The following is a 23,108-nucleotide window of genomic DNA, read 5'->3' on the forward strand; positions in this document are numbered from 1 at the left end:
AGCAGTACTTAACAAACCCTGATTCATTTTGGAATATTTTTACCAATATTGTTTTATCGAGGGTGGGAGGTCTCCATTTCTTACTGTAACTACAATGTAATTACAATATCATAAATTTCCTCTTAAATAATCCAGTTTTCATAAAGTGCTTTTGACGTGGCACCTAATTTATAAACATAATTTTAGTCCTCAGGGTTATTTTATTTGTAATAATGGTGATATTCTATATTCATAAAAATTAAATATATATATAAATAAATAATATAAAATGAGATCCATACATTGTGTCATATATATATATATATATATATTTTATCTGAGCAGATGAATGAACTATTTCAGGCTGAGATCCATACATTGTGTCCTACTGGAATGGCCAGTTTTTGATAACATGCCATGGAAGAAAAGTGTGACATTGTCATCTAAATATTTAATAGGGTAAATTACTTTTCTTATAAATTACTTAAACTTTTTTTGTACCCTGTAACTTTATTTTCAATTCATAATAATAATAATAAATAATAATACCTGATCGAAAATATTTACTTTAGTTTAGAACTATCCGTTTCATAAAAAAATAACTTTAACAAACCTTTAGTACAGTGTTTATGCCTTTATGTTCTATACTATATTACACAAATCCTTTCAATTCATGAGCATCTGCTTGCACTGACAATATACTTTTTTATATAGTTGTATACTGTATGTAATAAGCCCAATATTTTACCTATCAAACCTAACACCCTTGACTAGAAATTAGGATGTTGCTTTCTGGAATGGAAATAAATACTTCTTATTTCCACAGATGAAGACAGAAATAAACGTGACTGCCATTCATTTACTGTCTTCTCAACCTGAAGCATATAATGAGGGACTATATGTGGATAATGGCTGAATAACTGTACAAAGGTCACATACACATTTACATGCATTTAGGTTAAGAAAACCAAGTTGTGACACAATAAACAATCACAGCAGTTGATTTTCCCAGTTCAGTAAGGTTTATTAAAACAGTAAAAATTCTGTAAAAAATTACATAGAGGTATGTCAGGTATTTTAAAAACCATCTATGAGAACAATGAAAACATATCACACCATGAAATCATTACATTATTACAACACAACACTCCAGGCTGCCCAGTCTTAAAACAAGTTCAATAATGACTCTAAAGATGGAATACAATCACTTCCTTTGAAAATGGACATCCATAGAGGACGCCTTCCAGGTGGATGAATGCTGTCCAAAGCCTCCTTCCTTCAGATCACAGCTTAGCAAGATAGACTGCAGAGCCTGGGCATATGCTGCAGAAAACAATCATAAATGACCAATAAATAAACTCTTATGTTGAATAAATGTCAGTGTCAAAAAAGTTGAGCAGTGTGGTCACGATTACCCTTGTGAAGAAATATATTTTAATTTAATTAAATGATAACATTAAAAAAAATTAAGCTTGTCAGTTCATTTAGCAGTAAACGTTAACCATATTTTAAAGATACACAATATAATATATTTTCATTTAATTGTATGATTGTAAAACATTAGATTCATTTTCACTTGAATATATTGTTTTGAAGTATATTCCTTCATAATAAGTACTCTTTTTTAAAAGTATGACATCTTTTTTCAGAAGAGTATTTAAATATAGTTTTTATCTTTTTATAAAATAAGACTGTTGCTGTGATGAACCAAATCCATGATTAAATTCAGACTGTCTGGTAAAAACCTGTACCGTTATACTCTGTCATGGAAAGTGGAAAAACAAAAGATGTCAGTTGTGACCGGTCCCACATGCATTGTCTGTCAAGTCATGGTACTGTGAGTAAGAACATTTGTGACATAAAAACAGGCACGACGTGACAAGTTTCCCAGCAACACAATCACAACCAATCAGAACTTTTTTGAAGTTCAGTTATGAGAAGCAGGATTATGGACCAATGATATTTCTCTGTGGGTGGGGCTATGCTACACACAACACTACAGAAATAGGAACCAAGCAGGGCTGTGCACAGACATTTTGAGGGGCAGTGGCCCAAACCAAAATAGGGGGCACAAGGAGGGTGTGTGCTTGTTAATACAAATTATCCAGTTGTTACAAATATACAATTAAGAGAGAAGACAGCAAACTCTCTGTAATGAGCTATGTAATTTTATAAGTTGTTTATTATTCATTCAGCAATATATAGGCCTATTACTGTTATAGTTTTCATGAATAACCATTGCTTTATAGATAACTTTATATAGTGCCCTTATGAATGTTGTTGACACGACTTTGTGAAAATTTAACTACAATATGATATAGCATAGATGCAACATACTTGTTCTACAGATCTCTGCACTAGTGTTATATGCTACTGTTTTGATAGCGTTGCTAACGTTTCTGTCAGATAATTTCATGAGGTTTTTTTTTGTTTTTTTTGGGTTTGCCTTACCGAATGTGGTATCCTGTCAGCAATAACATGTCTGTGGGCTCTTTTGATTACTATCAGTTCAAGTTCTGGCAGTGTTGCCAGATATTGCTATGAAAACAAATATAAATAAATAAAAATATCTTTCCACCTGTAGTCACTAATGGCCAACAAACTCTCTGTTCAGTCTGTTTTTTAGGAGGCCTACAACTTTGGTGTTCAAAATATTGTTTCAGAAATGCAAACAATTAAATATTGAAATTTAAACTTCATTTGGTTGTTTTTATGTCTTTAAGGTTAACTTTAAGAAAATAAATATGACTGTCTGTAAAAGGAAATTCTTAAATTAGTTTTTAAATTATTATTTATTTCACATGGGTTTGAATCAGATTCGGTCAGATGGTCATTTTACACCCAGATGGTGCATCTTACCCACTGAACATTTAAAGTGATATGAATACTTTCATTAGGATAGGATTGGATAGATACTTTCATTTTACTTCTGCGTCATTTTCCCTTATCTTGGACCACAATAGTAAAAATTGGCTAATCTTATCCCACTCTCCCCTATAAGTATTAGACCTTTAATTTAATATTTTACAGCATAAATCTATATTATATACTAATAAACAACTAATTTAGAACATTTATACTTTATTTTTAGCTATTTATAGGTCTACTATTAATATGGTTTTAATAAAATGATGTATAGATTACTAGTATCAAGACAAGTGATTATAATGGGATATATACTTAATTACAAGAATTAAAGTGTGACAAATTGCTAAATATTCAATATGATGATTTACCTGCTGGATTTCTGGAGCTTTGTATTCATGTTTGCAATGTTGAACTGCCTTTAGCAGCCTCACTTCACTCTTTCTCTGTCTGTCTTCTTTTTTGTGAAGGCATTTTATTTATTTTTTTGTCTACAAAGTGTGCCTTCAACAGTGAATTTGGTATTATCTATATTAGATCTGATCAGGTACAATAATTTGATTAGACATTCTAATTTTAAGAACATGGATATTTTGTACAACACTTTTAGAAGGCCGAGTCATTACCCACAAAACAAACAAACTACCAATGATGAGGGCAAAGGGGCAGTAGCTCTAGCCATCGGGCCACCCACCTGTGCACGGCCCTGGAACCAAGCACCTAACAAAATGTTGTCACTTGGACAAAAACTCAGAATTACCCAATACACAGTGTAACAAGACAAAGAAAAGCAGAATACTCTGTAATTATTATAAAAACGGAGGACACAGAGTGAGTAGTTGACCTTTTGGATTGTTGTAAAAGATGCAGTTGTTGGCACAGGTATCCGGATGACGCTCCCAGAAAGAGTCTCCACAGCAGCATAGAGGAGGCAGTTGTGTTTATCCTTCTCCAGCTTCTCTTTCATTAGAGCCTGCATGGCCTCAATGTATCTGTCACACAATCATCACATACCACAACAGCTCTTTACATACGATTAGAGCACAATTCTGGAAAACAACAGAAGTTATGGTGCATTTATGTTTTGTTTATATTTTGGGGTCAGTAAGATGTTAAAGATTTTTTTTAAAAGAAATTAATACTTTTAGTCAGCAAGGATGCATTAAATTGATTGAAAGTGACAATAAAGGCATTTACAATGTTACAAAAGATTTGTATTTTAAATTAATGCTGTTCTTTTGAACTTTCTTTTCATTAAAGAACCCTAAAAAAATACACCATGGTTTCTTCAATAATACTAAGCAGCACAACTGTTTTTAATATGGATAATAATAATAATAATAATAATAATAATAATAAAAAATAATAATAATAATAATAATAAATGTTTTTAACTCTTTCCCTGCCAGCATTTTTTAAAATTATCCATAACATTATGCATTTATATGCGGTCTATTGCTGATGATTGCATTATTTTTTATATGCATATGTTTACATAAGAAATAACTACAATAACCGTCCAGAACACATAACATTTTTGTTTTGGAGGTTTTGTACATGTTAGAAGATGTGTAATACCACCCCCGAGTGTATAACAGTGAAAACACAGAAAGCCGTAAAAACTCGTCAATGGCAGGGAAAGAGTTAAGCACCAATTTAGCATATTAGAATGATTTCTGAAGGATCATGTGACACTGACTGCTAAAAATTCAGCTTTGCTAGCACAGAAATAAATAGCATTTTAAAACATATTACAATATAACTGTTTTTACTGTATTCATGATCAAATAAATGAAGCCTCAGTGAGTATAACAGATTAGTTTTTTTTCAAACTTCCCACCCCAAACTTTTGATGTATTTATGCTTATAATGAACATACTCATAGCAAGATAACTTGTGCAGTATGTACCGTTTGCTTTCTTTGTTCCTCTTTGTTTTCTCTCGTCTCTCTACCTTCTCTGCCTCCTCCTCATCAAGCATCAGTCGCTCCAAAATCAAATACTCCCTCTCAGCCATGTCTTTTCTTTCTTCCTCCTGCTGTCGCTGCCTCTCCATCTCCTTCTCCTCTGCTTTCCTGAGTTGTTCTTTTTCATTCTTAATCCTACACACAGAAAAAAAAGTTCTCAGAGGTTATAAAAGAAAGTATAAAGCGCAACATGAAGTCTTTTGTGTTCTTGGACAACTTAATAAAAGAAAAATGTGTGGTTACTTGCTTCAACAGTACAAAAAAATGTACTTAGTCTTAAGGACCGATTATTAAAATAAACTAAAACAACTTTTTGGTAAATTTTAATAAAATATTTAAAAAAATATTATAAATTTAAAAAGAATGTTTAATTTTTACATTAAAATAATTGTAGAGAATATGTGCACATACATATAAATTAAGTTTGAAATAATTTATTTTTAACTAAACTTTATATCATATATAAAGGGTATACATTTTGATGTGTTTTTTCCTGGGAATAAAACCCTTGAATTTAGCATTTACCAGTTAAGTAATAAGAAAATCCATAATAGTTAGGAAGTTTAAAATACGTGTATTTGTTATGGGAGTGAAAGTTTTGAGTAATATTCATGTCTTTTTTTTATATTGGTCTTTGTGTTGAAGACCTAGCAATCATTCCAACAGGCTTATTTTTAGTCCAGTATTATCATTATTTTACACCAGCGGTTCTCAATTCCAGTCCTCCCCCCCCCCCCCCCCCCAGCTCTGCATATTTTGCATGTCTCTCTTTGTTAACACACCTGCTTCAGATAATCAGCTCGTTAGAAGTGAGCTCTGTGCATGAACTGTGTTCCAACTGACATGGTCCCTACACAGTGTTCATTGCTCCCTACTCCCTGAGCAGGGGAAATCTGTTGTGTACCTCACTTCGGAACATTCATTCATGGTTTTGCGCTGTGCAACGTCTTCACACACGGATAAGTGTGACATCACATACCTCTGTGAATAAATACAATTTAAATTCACATCTCGCACTTTGAATGGAACATATACGTTTGCTTCAAACTGGAATCATGGCAGAATATCCTGTGATGTCCACTTCGCAGGGCACTTACGTTTGAATAGAACAAACATCTGAAGCCATAAGAGAAAGGACTGGAATTGAGAACCGCTGTTTTACAGTAACTAGTCAGACATGTAAACTATTTACTGTAGCATGAACAAAAGAGAGATACCAAAAGAGAAGTGAGAAACCATTATGCGGAAAGAAATGAAAATAGACATGCTTTTTAGTAGAAGTGAGATAAGCAATGTAAATGTGATGCTGTTGTAGAGAAGATACTTGTAAACATGTGGTGAGATTTGACCTTGCAGTTCTCTTCAGATGTTTCCTGTGCCTTTGGTGCTCCTTCACTTGCTCTCGCTCAATGTCCATGAAGTGGCGTCGATACATGAGGAACTGAGACTGTCTCTGAAACAATACAGTTAGCGCTTTGAAGAAAACAAGATTCCACCTAAATCAAGACTAAACACTAAATACACTACCAGAAATGATATTTTTAATGTAAAAGCCAATGAAAACATTTATTCAATATTCAAAATAATTTATTCAATGAAAATATTTATTCAATAGAAATATTATTATCTCAAGTTAATGTGGTTCTTTTGAACTTTCTATTCATCAGATAATACTGAAAAATTTATCACCATCTGTGCAAAAATATTAAGCTGTTTCTTGAGCAGCAAATCAGCATATTAGAATGAATTTGTATGAATCATGGCACTTAATTTCCAGCAAATCGTCGACTTGATTGCACAGATACTATTTAAACTGAACTGAGCTGAGCTGGACGATGACATCACTGAATTCAATGATGAACTGCGTTTAACAGAAAATTGAGTGTTTACTAGTGTCCTTTTTTCATTGACACACTATTTTCCTATTTGATACTGTAAAGCTGCTTTGGCACAATCTGTATTGTTAAAAGCAGTGTATAAATAAAGGTGACATGACTTGATTTTAAAATATATTTAGTCATTTAGCAGACACTTTTATCCAAAGCGATTTACAGATGAGGACAATGGAAGCAATCAAAATCAACAAAAGAGCAATGATATACAAGTGCTAACATAGCAAAGCTTTCCTTTTTTCAATTATATGTTAAATAAAAATAAAACATAGAATAGAAAAAGAATAAAGCAAGTCGGTGTTAGAGGCCTGTTTTGCTTTTGTTAATTGTAAAATAAATAAAAAGATAACCAATAGATAGAATACAAAAAGATTAGAAAAGCTAGTGTTAGTTTATCTATTTATTTTTTTAAGAAAACAAGCAGTTAGTGAAAAGAACAGATTGCAAGTTTTATTTAAAGAATAGAATTAGAATAATTTAATTGCTTTAATATTATTGCTTTTATTTAATTTATTTGAATAATTATTAAAATAATGTATATTTTAAATTATAATTTATTTATTATAAAATGTATTTATATTTTTTACATTTATTTGCCACAATTATAAAAATGTACATTGATCTCCCTAATAAAAAGGATTATAAAGCATAATTCCCCACCTGCCTCTTCAGCTCCTCCTGATTCTCATGAGGCCAAAGCACTTGGGAAGCTCTGTAGTCAGTTGTGAAGGAAACAGTGGGATCTGGCTCATACACCTGCAGAGACACCAATATGGATGCAAGAATTGTATTATATAATATTATTATATTATGTAAAAAAATGTATAAGGGTCATTTGGTGTAAGACAGCTTGAACAGCACTGATTCAGAAAGCACATCATTATTCTGAAGCACCCACTAAAACAGGTAGAGAATCTCAAGCTATATGTAAAACCACCAACCAGTGCCTGATGTTTAGTGACAGGTGAATTTAAAAATCAATGATATTACAATTATAATTAAGTAAGCAACAAACTTGTAGCTCATTAAAATAATGGCACAGTAGTAGTATTAGGAGTTTTGGATACCAAGAACCCTTCCTATATGACGATCCCCTTGTGAGGGACCCCATCCCTGAAATATAAAGACAGCTATACATTATCATGTATTTAAATCCATTTGTACTGTTTGAAAAGAATATTATGTGTGATGTGATAAAGAAGAGACACATAATTGTTTCCAAATGAAGTAATTTGGTTTTATAATGTCATTGCCTGAAGCTAATTACTTTTTTATTAACTTTCCCCCCATAAAATTATATGCAGATTTGTTGTTTTTTCTTAATCTAAAAACTAGTGCTGCTAATATAATAAAATAATCACAATTATAGTTAAAAGCAGAATGAGATAGTAATATTATCAAATTTGGAAAACATGAATGTAGAAAAAAGTTAAATGTATTTAATTAAATGTTAAAACGTGACAGCCCTAAAATATCTCTAGTACCTCACCCCATTTAAAAACAAACAAACAAACCATCAAAAATAAAAACAATAGACCAGAGGTTTTCAAACAGTTGTCCAGGGACCACCAGGGGTACGCAAGGTTGTTGTGTCATAGGAAGGTTTGGAGAAAACAAAATCTCATAATACTTAGAATATATATATATATATATATATATATATATATATATATATATATATATATATATATATATATATATATATATATATAAATTAAAATGATAAAATAATTATAATTATAGTACTATAGCGAGTAGAAAAAATTTAATAATGTAACATATTAGAATCTAAATATTTAATATAATATTTTAGATGAATAATTCAATGTATAAATTGAGTCTTTATCCAAAAATAAACATAGCTGCCTTTACATGCTTTTAACAAACATAAGAAAGCATAATATAATGTTATTCTCAAGGATCTTGTTAACTCTTCATGTCTTTCAAATATCCTATGCCACAAGCCTCAAACACTTTGCAAAATACTGGTTCTTCCGCAGAGGCACTTACTGAATTGTAGCAGCCAGGTCACTTGTAAGCAAAGTGTACTGATAAAAACCTCTAAACTTGTATGTCTATGAATGTGGGTGTGCCGTCTGAGACTACATTTAAAGGGATCGTTCACCCAAAAATGAAAATTCTGTCATTAATTACTCACAAAAATGTCGTTCCAAACCTGTAAGACCTTTGTTCTTCTTCAGAACAGAAATTAAGATATCTCTGATGAAATCTGAGAGCTCTCTGACCCTTCATAGACCGCAAGGGTCCTTAAATGATTAAGGCACAGAAACGTAGTAAGGACATCGTTAAAATAATCCATGTGACATCAGGGGTTCAACCGTAATTTTACCAATTTTTTTGCATGCAAAGAAAACAAAAATAACGACTTTATTTAACAAATCTTCTCCTCCGTGTCACCCTAGTGCAATTTTGGAGAGTATCACGATGCATGCGTTGTTCACATGTTGAAAAAGCACGTGCATGCGTCGTGATAGTCTCCAAAATGGCACATAAAAAGTATTCTCGTAGCTTCATAAAATTATGGTTGAACCACTGATTTTACATGAACTACTTTAAAGGTGCTGTATGTAGGATTGACACCGAGTGGTTGAACTTGGTATTGCAATCCACATTAAAAATATTGGAGAGGGTTTTTTTTACCCAGCCCCTCCTCCTCAGACTTGATGCACATGCAGGTTGCCAGATTGATGACACAAACAGGAACGAGCACACTTGACGATGAATGAAATGAAATACGCTGTGTTATCCGCCAACTGGCAACCCTGGGTGCTGAAATACAATTGGGTAAACTGGCAGTGGGCAGGTTTCACAAACCAAAACAAAGACCAGCATTCCCGTCCGGGACATACATTTTCAAAGTAGAATAACTGACTGTAGCATTGTTTTTCAGATAAACAATTATGTTAATTTAGCATGTTTCTTAAATATCTGCAAACATATTATGGTATTTTTATGCTTTAGTAGAGTCAAAATCTTACATACAGCACCATTAACGATGTCCTCACTAAGTTGTCTGTTCGTTGACCGTGGTAGGACCCTTGCGGTCTGTGGAGGGTTAGAAAGCTCTAGGATTTCATCAAAACATCTTAATTTGTGTTCCGAAGATGGACGAAGGTCTTACAGGTTTGAAAAGACATGAGGGTTAGTAATTAATGACAGAATTTTCATTTTGGTGTGAACTATCCCTTTAAACCACATAAGATATTCTTACTGTATCATTCTGAAAAGTTACAGTCTTGCTTCGGTGGCGATGCAAATGAAGAGGTTGATCATGCTGCCCCAACAGCATCTCATCTTCCACTTCAACATCCTGCTCGTTCTTCTCTCCTCCATCATTTGTACTTTCAGTATAATCCTTCTGATCTTTCCAAGTGTGTGATTCAGGATTCTGTATATAACAAAATGCAAAGATATTAATACTGCAACACTGAATGTTCAGGTCTCAAAAATGACCCTAATGCATCATGCATGACTCACTTCTCTAGCTGTGGATCTTTTCCATCTCCCACCAGCCAGCTGTGAAAGTTCATCACCCTCTTGCACTGTCTGATGAGCAGCTAGTCTGTGTCTCACCTGCTTCCTGACTTTACTGACCTGGACGAGTGTAAAGAAACTCACCCTTACACCTCTATTCTGCCGAATCACACAAGCAATATGATCCACATAGATGTATAAGGCTCTGTAAATTCCTGTACATTATGTGTATGGTGATGTGATCCGTCCCCAGAGCGCTGACACAGCGGGAGCTGGGACTGCAGATTGCTCGCTCCCCATGTGTCCAGGAAGGGAATAAATTGATGGTTTGTTGTGATACTTTGCTGTCACATTCAACCTGAAGATAGTGTTCACATGAATAATTTTATAAGTGTGGGTATTTAAGAATTTGTTAGGACACATTTGGAATTTTCACTACATATATAGCTGCAAGTAAAGCAAAGCCAAGTTTGGTTGGTTTGGTTCAAGGTGTCATGAGGTGATTTCTTACTGTCTCATATGATTTCAGTAGCTGCTGTTGTTTGCGCAGACGGGCCTGCTGCGACACACGTTCACAAACTGCATCCTGAAATCGGCGCAGACTCTCTTCTTTCTCTCGTCTGGTCTCCTCTAGAAGCTCTTCTGTGAGCAAAGCCCGGACCTTCCAAGCACACAGGGATACATTTACAGGACATGTGTGGCTGTGAAACCCTTAGCCGTCTGCATCAGATACCCACTAGTAGGAACTTTCCATAAATCTTCTTTAGTCTCAAGAGGTCATTTTATATGGGTCTATTGATTTGGGTTTACAAATTGTGTAACCCTAATTTGAGTTACTGTATGTCTAAAAACTGTGTCTCCAAAAATATCCTAAAAACACGTCTCCAAGATGCTTCAAGAAACTTACCTGCAAAGCTACCTGAAAAACGATTATTCTTAATTGATAAAGAAAATCTATTCATGACATTATTTTTGACAGCATCCTCATTTTACAGCATTTGTACACAAGTGCCTGAAACTTTTAACAGTAGTGGAGCTATGCAGGTAGGTTTCTTGAAGCGTCTTGGAGACGGTGCCACAGTTCTTCTTCTGGATTTAGTCTGTCTCCGTTTCTGTTTCTTCATGTCATCATATATAAGTAATGACCAGTAGTATTTTAGAATCACTGATATACTATTAACGTTTTTATTAGGATTTTTATTTTTATTGGTTTTGTTTTTTATTTGTATTATTTTTATTGTTATTATTTATTTATTTATTTATGTATGTATTTTTTAATGTCTATAGTTTTTTAAATGTATTTATTTATTTATTTTTCAGTTTTAGTTTTAATACTTCAACTTTAATTAAAAAACTGAAAAATAAAAATGCTGCCTGGGCAACTAAGTGGAACTTAAAGCTTTTCTTCTTCTTCTTCTTTTTTCTTTTAGTTTTATAGTTTATATAAGTTTTAGTTAATGATAGTTACTCTGATAATGGCAAAGTAAACAGTTCTTTTAACCAAAATTGAGATTTTACTCAGTAGCAGCTTTACTTTGTTACATTACTGCTATTTTTTTATTTTTTATTTTTATTCTCTTTTCCTATAAATTTCCCTTCCATTGCTGGACAGACCAAAACCATCCTGGTATGCATATACTTAATGAGACAGCAACATGTACAGTGATAGTGGAGAGTGCCAGTCAAGGAGGCTCGTGTTCAACAACATCTCTACATTCTTACCGCGGGATGCTTTCCATCTAAACAGCCACAGGCGCCACAGCCGGGTTCCTTCAAGCAAAAACAGAACTTCTTTATAGGAGTCTTTTTACAGTATAGCGGTTCATAATATTGTTACTGTCCTCATACTAATAACGTTAATTGCTGTAACTGTCAGAATTAAAGCTCCGTTGTCAATGACGCTAACAGAATAACAACTTTTAGACACGCCCATTTATGCTTCTATTGGCTACAGCTTGTAAATGTAAGCTTTTATTCGTCGAAAGAAACGCCATTTAAAACTAGTAGCGATTAGGTCACGCCCGATGTGCTCCTAAATGAATGTTCGATGGGAAAAAGAAAACCTGCTCGTTTTAGTTCCACAGTGACTAAAATTAAATATGGAATTCCATATCCTTCAAATTCTTATAAATCTGATTTATATTGTGTATCTATGTTATTATTATTATTATAAAAATAACTTGAAACTTCGTGTTATCATTTTAAATGGCCACTGTTTTTAACACTGCATGCTCTTTTCCAGCAAGAAATAATAATAAAAAAGTCTCATAATGGGGTCCTTTCTTTACGAGGTTATAACGAATGAGATTTAAACTCAGAACTGCGAGATAAACAAATAAACAAACAAACAAACTCCCGAGTTGTAAGATAAAAAGTCGCAATTACTTTTTCTTTTATTATTATTATTATTATTATTATTATTATTATATAATATATTATTATTATTATTATTTTTTTTTTTTTATTTTTTATGCTTCCATGCCTACTTATGCTAGTATTTTAAAACTTTTGTTCATGCTTGAAACTGTTTTGGAGGCATTGTTTTTCCACAGGGTAATTTATTAGCATTCCCTGCACTTATTTGGGGTTCTGTCTCCAACTTATACATTTATGCATGGGTATGAATCAACACAAGAACAGCCTGCTCCCTTTACAATGCCTGTTCTCAACGGCCGTGCCCTTGCATAACAAGGAGCCTACTGTGTCCTTTGTGTGAATCAGCAAGCACATTGTCTCTCCCTTTTCAGGAACAGTATGAACTTCAGTGAGAAAGATTACATAATGCTCAGATTATGAGCAGAAGAAACACTGGACAAAATAACAACAAATGTGTGAAAGATTGGACTTAGGTCTTTGGACTTCTATTTAACATCTTTATTACAGATCAACTCTACTTGTGATTTACATTCACCAAAATAAAAACAGGAAATGGAAAAACTAGAAAAGGAAAGACAAACATTCACCGTTGGCTTGACAAAGTCTCTTGAAGTGTACAACAGGGTTGTTTCAGCTCAAATTTGGGTCAAATATAGACTAACCCAATTGATGGGTTTATTTTTTTCAATTAATTTTTTAATCCAAAAGTTGGGTTAATCCATATTTGACCCAAAGCTGGGGTGAAACAACCAGGCCTTTTTTAGAGTGTAGTTTGAATACATGGGTAGTTCAAACACATATAGACCTAGTTAGGTGGTTACTTTTGCTAGAGAACTGGTTGTTATGCAATTACAGTAGAGTATTCTGCTAAATGGTTGCTATGGTATTCAGAAGTTATTTTTTCCCCAAAAAATGTTATACTGGTTGAACAATACTGTATACTGATACTAGCAGGTAAGCTAAATGTAAAGTTAAAAAATATTGCCTGCTTTTATTTGCTAACATTCAAACAAACCTGCAGACACTTGATAACATTATAGACCCGTAAGAGTTGTTTGCGATGTATGAGTCGTGATGCGTGAAAGGGATGTTTGCTAAAACTGTTTGAAAACTTTATTTTGTAGTTCTGCTAGATGACACTAGTAGCGCAGACACTGGCTACCTTACCTTAAAAAAAATATACAAAAAAAAAAAATTAACTTAATTTATTACATTTTTGTTTCAGTTATTTTTAAATACTACTACAGATTTGGAATATTTGGATTAGTGTTTATTTTTGCATTTTATATATTTTTTATTTTAAATTTAACCCAAAAGTGACGTGACATATAGCCAAGTATGGTGACCCATACTCAGAATTCGTGCTCTGCATTTAACCCATCCAAAGTGCACACACACAACGTGAACACACACCCGGAGCAGTGGGCAGCCATTTATGCTGCGGCGCCCGGGGAGCAGTTGGGGGTTCGGTGCCTTGCTCAAGGGCACCTCAGTCGTGGTAATCACGACTTTCCCCAAATTTTAAAAATGTAATCATTTTGCATTTTATATATTTTTTATTTTAATGAAAATTTTAGTAAATATGTTTTTTTTTGTCGTTTTTATTTGTTATTGCTTTTATATGTCTATTATAGTTGTTGTGTAAAGCATGTAATCAAATATTGTTTTATCCCCCCTCCACCGCACATGTTTGATAATGTCAAATTGGTAATGAAAAGCCCATAGTTGTAATTAAACAAACATAATTAAACTATAATTAATCTGAAGGACTGTGCTGAATTGGTGGATTTAGCTTGAAGGCTTTGTCAAGCCAGCGCAATCACATTGAAGTACCCAGACATCTCTGAAAGTGAATCTATCCTAGCGTGTTAAATCAACTAAACATTCACAATGTGCTTTTGAAAAAGTGTCTTAAAGGGCTAGTTCACCCAAAAATGAAAATGTTGTCATTAAATGTAATCATCCTCATGTTGTTCCAAACCAGTAAGACCTTTGTTTATCTTCAGAACACAAATTAAGATATTTTTGATGAAATATGAGAGCTTTCTGACCCTGCATAGACAGCAGACGTATTAAGCTACAAGAATACTTTTTGTGTGCAAAGAATACAAAAAATAATGACTTAATTTAATGAATTCTTCTCTTCTGGTCAGTCTCTGCCGCCATTTATTCGTGGTACTCTCGTGAATTGTGTTGAAGACTGACACAGAAGAAAATACACTTTTGAAAAAATTCATTATTTTTGTTTTCTTTTCACAGATAAAATACTTTCATAGATTCATAACATTAAGATTGAACCACTGATGTCACATGGTCTATTTAAACGATATCCTTACTACCTTTCTGGGCCTTAAATGTGTCAGTTGCATTGCTGTCTATGGAGGGTCAGAGAGCTCTCGGATTTCATTAAAAATATCTTAATTTGTGTTCTGAAGATGAAAAAAGATCTTACGGGTTTGGAACGACATGAGGGTGAGTAATTAATTACATAATTTTCTCTTTTTTTCATCCCTTTAATATGATAAAGCTAAACAAGTTTGAAAAGCATAGTTTTGGAGCATAAACATATATATGTGTCTTTACAAATTTACATACATTAATGCAAAAGTATTTGTGCAGGTCAATAGAGTATCTGTCTTTTTGCAGCATGTGCTTGGCAAAAATGGTCAGTGCTATCATCTATGTTTTTGGGGAGCCTCTGGGTTCCTGTGGAGGGGTGGATCGATTCTCAGGTATCCTGGCTGGAGACGATGACGCAGGGCGCTGAGAGGCACGACCGGACCCTCGGTTGCGAGACGAGGAGGGGGCTGGTGGGCTCTGACTCTGTCCCTTCCTCCGGCGATGGTGCGGTGGAGATTTAGTGGGGGTGCGAGGGTATCTGCGAGAGGAGCGCGCTGGCAGCTCAAGTGAGTCGGATGGAGGAGGTATTGAGCTGCTGTAGCTCGGAGGGCTGCTGCTGTTGGAGGTGCATGTTTCACATATTGACGCTGGTTCGCCAGGAGGAGAATCCTGAGGATGTCAAGTGCAGGCATTTACAGTCTTTACACGCCTACATCAATGCACTTTCATTTTATCAAGACACGCTGTTCTTGTAGCACAGAAATATGATAATCTCCTAACATATTCTGCTACACAGTATATTAGAATGTGCGGTGAAAACATAAATATTAATGTCTAATGTAAAGAAATGTTGCAGTCAGGTGAATGCTGGTTCAACCTTTGCTTTCTGAATCATAGACAGCTCTACTGAGGTAATGAAGCACTCAACCACTTGAAAAGCTATTTTTAAACATAAAGCAAGTGTGCTGGGAGAGGGAAATTAAACAATGACGTGATAATACCTTCTCTTTTAGGATGTAGAGTGATACAGGATTCCTGAGCTCACGATCAATCATTATTGGGATAACATCATCTAGAAACATAAATAAAAAAAACTGCATAATATGATATGTTATGATATATGATATGATATGATATGATATCATATGATATGATATCATATCATATCATATCATATCATATCATATCATATCAACAGTTACTTCTGGTCCTGGAATCTGATTGGCTGAGAGGTCTATCCACTCCTCTCCACTTGCTGCATTTCTCACAGCGAGTGTTATGGCAGACAACCAAACACACTATAATATTACAAATACTACTGTTGTGGTGCCACAGAATGTAGTTTTAAGAGTTTTTAGTCAAGAATGTAATTGTGTTTGTTAATAGCTCAGTTTTAAAAATGACGGAGCAGAGAAACATAGCGGTAGTACTGATAAGTTTTATTGCTTTCTGTTGTTGTTACACTCGTATATTTACTATATAAATAACCATTTGTTGCAAATTGTATGTATTGTACACTTGAAAATAGCATGTTTGACCAAAATTTCGGCATTGTCAGCAAGCTGAATATATATTGATATGGTGAATGTTTAAATGGTTGCCAATGAATGGGACGCTACATTTTGTTGAAAATCTCTTGGATACTGATTAAAAACTTTTTACATGTTGGCTTTAATAAAAATGTACTCGTGAATGAGCTGTCCTCAGTGATTCCTGATCTTTCCAACAATAAAACAGTTGAACATGCAAACTTGTAATTAAAACTTCAGAAGCGTTAAGTAGGAAATTTTCAATAGCACAGGAAGGCAACAGTACAACAGTCTGTTTAACAGAATATTTTTCTTCTTTTGAATTAAGGGACGAGTTCACATTTTTATTTATTTTTTCCTGTGGTAGTAAACAATAAAGCAGACATTTTAACTGATAATTTTGTCAGTTGTACATACTGAGGTTTATGTTTTATGGCAATCAACAATACATCAGAACATTTCTTTTAATTACTATCATAATTCATTACAAATGTCATACCGCACATGGGCCTGTTTGCATAGTGTGTATCGCTATGATTAACATTTAAAATGTACAGTAAATCTATATGAAGAAACATAATTATACATACCCTCTGGCTTGACGTCTTGATACCTGATGTGATGGTTTTGTTGAATAGATCTTGGTTTAATAGTTTTGGACTTCTGTCTTTTTGATCTGTTAATGAAAGTATTTGTGGTGACATGTCAATTTACACCAACATTGTTAACTTAAGAATGGACTCAAGGGGCAAAGAAAAAAAAAAAGTCATACTTCTTTGACGGCTTCCAGCAAGCACAAACAGTTACAAGAGTGACAAGGACGAAGATGCCCACTGTAGACAATATGATATAAAGAGAGCTTCTTTCTGGAAACAAAAGAACATTTTTTTAAGCCATTTTACTTCTGCAAACATGACACAAACGAATGAATTATGTTCAAATAACCCGTCCTTACTGTAAACGGTGAGTCTGACTGGTAGACTTCTCATGCTACTAATAGGGTTCTCCACCATACAGCTGTAGACATCATCATCAACAATCTGAACACGTGTGATGGTCAGGACCTTCTGGTCCGGTGACAGCAGCAGACGGGTCTCGTTTAGTAATGGATGACCACCTTTTGCCCAGCTGTAGGTGGTCTTAGTGCCTGTTTCATGGGTGCAGTTTAGTGTGAAATTCTCCGTCAGTTCCAGCACGGTAGAGGTGACCATGTGGACGTGTGGCTTAGAGATTGGCTCTGGCAAAATTTTAGGTATGGTTTGTTATGAGTTACTGGTATCAGTAGATTAATACCGATTATGATTCTTTAATGTTTGATTTTTCTTACCATCCACCGTCAGATCAATGCTGCTTTCTCCAGTGAAGGTGTCGTCGGTGATGGAGATCTCTACTTCATAAGTGCCCTCATCAGACAGCCTGAGGTTATGGAGCAGCAGTGTCCCGTTCTCAAAAACAAGGATACGGTCTCTGTATTCCGGTCGCAGGTTACCGATGATCTCCGTGCCGATGGACTGGACCACTGTAACGGGTTTGTCCCTCTTCAACTGCCATTTGATTACAGGAGGATCCTGACTGGTGCTTGAGTATCGGACGGAGAGCAGAGCTTCTCCACCCACCGTCCCTCTGATTAGAGTTTCAAGACTGGTGATGTTCACTCCCTGAACACATGCTGTGACACAAACAATCTCATTTAAAATCTGATTTATGAGATTAATGTTAGTTTGCCAAAATGTGAAGAGACCAAGTCAGCAGTGAAGTCATTATCAAAAAGTTTATAAAGAGTCATTACCTAAACTGTTGTTGACTGCACTCAAAAAATATGTAGGCCTAAATTTAAGATTTCTGTTTTTGAATTGCATGTAAAATCTGTAGGAGAAAAGATGTATTGAAAGTATATACATTTTTACCAATTTTATTTTATATTGAAGTCCACTATTTTTCCCCAAAAACCATAATTTCTTTTCGACTGAAGAAAGTTATGAACATCTTGGATGACATGGGGGTAAGTAAATTATCAGGGATTTTTTTATTCTGGAAGTGAACCAATCCTTTAAATGTTATGCATAGTTGTGAGCCATATATTAATGAAATAGGTAATAAACAGGCTTCCCATAGGAGTGTGAAAGTATTTTAAATGCACAATCGTGTTTTAGTATTTATCATCAACAAATCTTATAATCTCATACATTTTAACTGAATAATGCTCATTCCGTATTTTAATCATGTCATGATTTTTAACCTTTTTTGTTAATCTATGACTGACATATATGCATCCCATGAAGTTTATTATTTATTTTATGTAACAATTGTGTTATCCAAATGGATAGGAACTTTCTATGCAATTCAAATGCATACATCTCAAATTTAATTCAATTTTCTATACAGATAATTCTATAATTATTCTATACAGCTCAGGGTTCATTATCAGAGCTCATAATCATAAGTCTGATGGTTTTGTTCCCACATGGATTGACCTGTGCTATTAGCCATACTCTTGAGCAAAACACTTGACCTCAGGCTCCTCTATGAGGGTTGAACCTATAAAGTAAGTGCACTGTAGGACACTAAGGATTAAAATGTATGCTAAATTACTACTTACATAATTACACAAGTACATAATTATTACATAAAATAAATATGACTGGTCCGGTAAAATAATGGAATTTTTAAATTTAGCATTTTATTTATTTCGTTATATGTAACGGAAGTAGTGACAGACAGACCTTTTATTCTGTTTTGTATATTTGAGTGAAACTTTCTCTTGATCTCTCTCTCTCTCTCTTCTATTTCTGTTTCATGTTGTGTTCACTTTAGATGATGGTTCATTAGCATTCCCCTATTGTTTCCACATACAGGGAAGATTATACTTAATTTGTCAGTTTGGTAAGGCATCACTCTGTCTTCTATCTGACTGTCACTGCACATAAAGCTATAATAACACTCATCAGATCCCATTGCCAGAGAGGGCAACAACATAACTTACAGAAAGTACATTTGCACAGTCCAAGACACCTTTTACAATCCAGATCTTAAGATATTGATGACTCACATTTGAGCACATTCAAGCCAAAAATGGGTCACAACTTTGTTATGACACTCTCAGGAACAGCGGGAGAAGTAATGACAAATAATAAAATTAAACTAACTATATAATCAAGCATAGTTATAGCAATATACACTACAATTTCAATTTAAATGCAAAAGTTTACTGTTTTTGGAAGGAGTGTTTTATGCTCGCTGTGGTAGCATTTATTTGATTAAAAAGACAACAGTAATATTGTGAAGTATTATTGCAATATATATATATATATATATATATATATATATATATATATATATATATATATATATATATATATATATATATATATATATATATATTCTATTTGAATATTTTAAAATTTAAATTATGTGAGGGCAAAGCTGATTATTCAGCATCATTACTCCAGTCTTCAGTGTCACATGATCCTTCAGAAATCATTCTAATATGCTTTTTTGCTTAAGAAACATTTTGTATTACTATAAATGTTGAAAACATTTGTGCTGCTTAATATTTTTAATCACACACTAAAGTATTAAAAACAACCACAACAACTACCCAGACTTCGTTAAATAGTAGGTTCACACATCACTGTCAGTTTTCCTTATTGGCTTGTGCCAAACATGATATTAATAAATGTCAATGCTTAATTTTAAAGAAGATTTGTTTTACTTTTGTACTGTATTTTTGTTGGTCACCTTTTAAAGCTGTTAGAATTCTAACGTAAAGCATCAAAGATTCTCATTCTCTGTCTGATAACCAGCAGAATAAAGCCTGTGTGGAAACAGCCCATCTCCTTGGTAACTGCTTACAGTGCGAAAGGGCTGCCAGAGATGAGCACACAAAAGCTTGAATTGTTTGGCCCAATTTCCTGGCATGAAAAGGACCTACAGAGCGACAAACAATCAGTTTGATTAGATGAAAAGTGACACACGGGGCTCCTGTGACTCTGTTGATGACAACATTGGCCAATTGTACAACACAAACAGCTTCTAAAGTATCATGATGTGAGGATAGGAATGGGTTTTCATGATGTTGTAAATAGCAATATAAAGTACATTGAAAGTCGTCTTTGTCCTTTTAGTAACATATTGTCTCTGCTATCTAATGCTGCTATCTGCTCTAACACTGCTCCAGACAGGCACAGCATTACACTGTAACACTAGACTACAAAAACCAATAGAATCATTTTTTTTCATTTGAATGTTTAAATATCATTGCATTATACAAACTAATAAAAAAAAAAAAATAAATTATAACAACCCATAATATTCAATAAAAAAATTATAGTCAGAAAAATATACCCCCCCTCCCACTTTCTTTTTTATTACATACATTTTTTTGAGTATAATATTTGATACATTAGGCTGACTGAAAAGACAACTATTTGAGAATCTGGAATCTGAGGGTGCAAAAAAATCTAAATATTCAGAAAATCGCCTTTATATTTGGCCAAATGAAGTCCTTAGCAATGCATATTATTACTAATCAAAAATTAAGTTTTGATATATTTATGGTAGTAAATTTATAAAATATCATGGAACGTGATTTTGACTTAATATCCTAATGAATCATAAAAGGAAAATCGATAATTTTATAGCAATAGCCAAAAATACATTGTATGGGTCAAAATTATTGATTTTTATTTTATGCCAAAAATCATTAGGATATTAACTAAGAAGATATTTTGTAAATTACCTACTGTAAATATGTCAAAACTTATCAATTATGCATATTATTATCAATTTTTGATTAGTAATATGCATTGCTAAGAACTTAATTTGGACAACTTTAAAGGTGATTTTCTCAATATTTTGAGTTTTTTGCACCCTCAGATTCCAGATTTTCAAATAGTGACACAAATATTGTCCTATCCTAACAAACTATACATCAATGGAAAGATTATTTATTCAGCTTTCAGACGGTGTATAAATCTCACTTTCAAAAAATGTACCCTTATCACAAATAAATGTTCCTCAAAAGTCTGATGTATAATTTTTGACTTTTGATACAATTTTACTTTTGATATTATTTTAATGTGATTTTTCTAAAAAAAAAAAAAAAAAAAAAAAAAAAAAAAAAAAAAAAACATGTATGGACAGTCAATTAAACCTAATTTGCTTCAGTCCAGTAAGTTTTTTTCTTTAAATATTACCAATAATATAGTCATTGGTAACACTTTATTTTAAGGACCAGTTCTCCCTATTAACTTTCTGCTTACTAACATGCATATTAATAGCATATTGGCTGTTTATTAGTACTTATAAAGCACATATTAATGCCTTATTCTGCATATTCTTTTCAACAAAATTTAGATTATGATGGTCATTTAAGGCCTCAGACATTTGCGTATCAAATATGATACAGTAGGCTTTATAGGCTTAAAGAAAGTGCAATAATACTTTTTCAAGCATAGCATTTCATAAAAAGACATTTTATTTCAAATGATAAATCCATGGATATTTTGTTATTAAGATAAGAAGTAATGTGACACTTTTTGGCTGCCAAACATCCACAAAAACATCACACTGATTCCAGTTAACAGATTAAAAGATTCCAGAAAAGTTCAAAAAGCAATACCAGTTTAGAAGAAAACTTTAGCATTTTTTGTTTGCCACTTGATTTGATATTTTTTACCTTATGCTATGAAACTTATATATCACAGGTGTGATAGAAGAGCCTAAAAGGGTTTAAATACAGTATTTATTAGTCTACGTCAATAGATAATATAGTTATGTGCTGGTTTCTATTCATTAATAAATCAGTCCGAACTAGACATTGACCGGCAATGACATAAATACAATATAAAAGGAACAATTTTCTTTAACTTCCAGCCATAACTACGCCATAAGCCCTCAGTCAAGGCCAACAGTGCAGCATTGTTATTCGATAAAAAGTTACATTTGTCCCTCTTACCTGAATGAATCAGAACTGCAAAGATCAGGAGGAGAGGAGCAGCAAAAGCAGCTGATGCCCAAGAGAAAGCCTCCTTCTGTGCCTTCATCTTGGGACTAACTTTCACAGTCTTCCCAAAACAATTAGCATGATTTGTTCACTCTGAGCACGTCCCTCAACTCAGAGTCTTCCCATTCCTTCCGAGGCTGGGCTATGCCATGCTGCTGACAAACACACACACACACACACACACACACACACACACACAAACATAATCACACACGGATGTGCACTCACACACACATGTGGATGTGTGCATGAATTCTCACAACCAGTGCACTATGATGGCATGTGTGTGAATCGCTGAATGAGTTTGTTTGTGTAAGGGGGGAGAAGGGGGTGCTCATATATGTGTGGGGAGGTTGTTGTTGCTTCATGGCCTGACAGTTTATTGTATTTCACAATTTTTTTTTTCTTTGAGTATTTAAGATAATAATATAATGAAATAACAGGATTCTTAAAAAAAAAATATGTATAATTGTGCAACAGGACTTATATATATTATATTATCTTATATTAAGTGAATAAAAATTTGAGAAATGAAAATAATGGTATTAAAAAAGAATACAATAAAATAAAAACGATGACAATGACAAAGCAGCATTAGCAGTATTTTGAAGGGATAATCCAAACAATAACAAAAATTCCATCATCGTTTATATGCCCTCACG

The 23,108-nt window shown here is 33.6% G+C and overlaps 2 protein-coding genes across 2 annotated transcripts; both read right to left on the reverse strand.

Annotated features, from left to right (window-relative positions):
* Positions 1-978: 978 nt before the first annotated feature.
* LOC109058024 (coiled-coil domain-containing protein 15-like) lies at positions 979-11,321 on the reverse strand. The gene is made up of 11 exons (XM_042723403.1): positions 11,202-11,321; positions 11,105-11,116; positions 10,709-10,858; positions 10,477-10,555; positions 10,201-10,412; positions 9,935-10,111; positions 7,363-7,458; positions 6,160-6,263; positions 4,724-4,945; positions 3,689-3,836; positions 979-1,302 (listed from the first exon to the last, which is right to left on the reverse strand). Exons 1-11 carry the CDS (start codon positions 11,319-11,321, stop codon positions 1,270-1,272), a joined length of 1,353 nt encoding a protein of 450 aa, XP_042579337.1. The 3' UTR covers positions 979-1,269.
* A 3,689-nt stretch (positions 11,322-15,010) lies between these two features.
* On the reverse strand, positions 15,011-22,711 carry LOC109065113 (hepatocyte cell adhesion molecule-like). The gene is made up of 7 exons (XM_019082125.2): positions 22,399-22,711; positions 17,770-18,111; positions 17,398-17,679; positions 17,215-17,308; positions 17,033-17,118; positions 15,915-15,985; positions 15,011-15,582 (listed from the first exon to the last, which is right to left on the reverse strand). Exons 1-7 carry the CDS (start codon positions 22,484-22,486, stop codon positions 15,253-15,255), a joined length of 1,293 nt encoding a protein of 430 aa, XP_018937670.1. The 5' UTR covers positions 22,487-22,711; the 3' UTR covers positions 15,011-15,252.
* Between the last annotated feature and the right edge of the window lie 397 nt (positions 22,712-23,108).

This window comes from Cyprinus carpio, chromosome B5 (assembly GCF_018340385.1).
Source record: "Cyprinus carpio isolate SPL01 chromosome B5, ASM1834038v1, whole genome shotgun sequence".
NCBI classification, from domain to species: domain Eukaryota; kingdom Metazoa; phylum Chordata; class Actinopteri; order Cypriniformes; family Cyprinidae; genus Cyprinus; species Cyprinus carpio.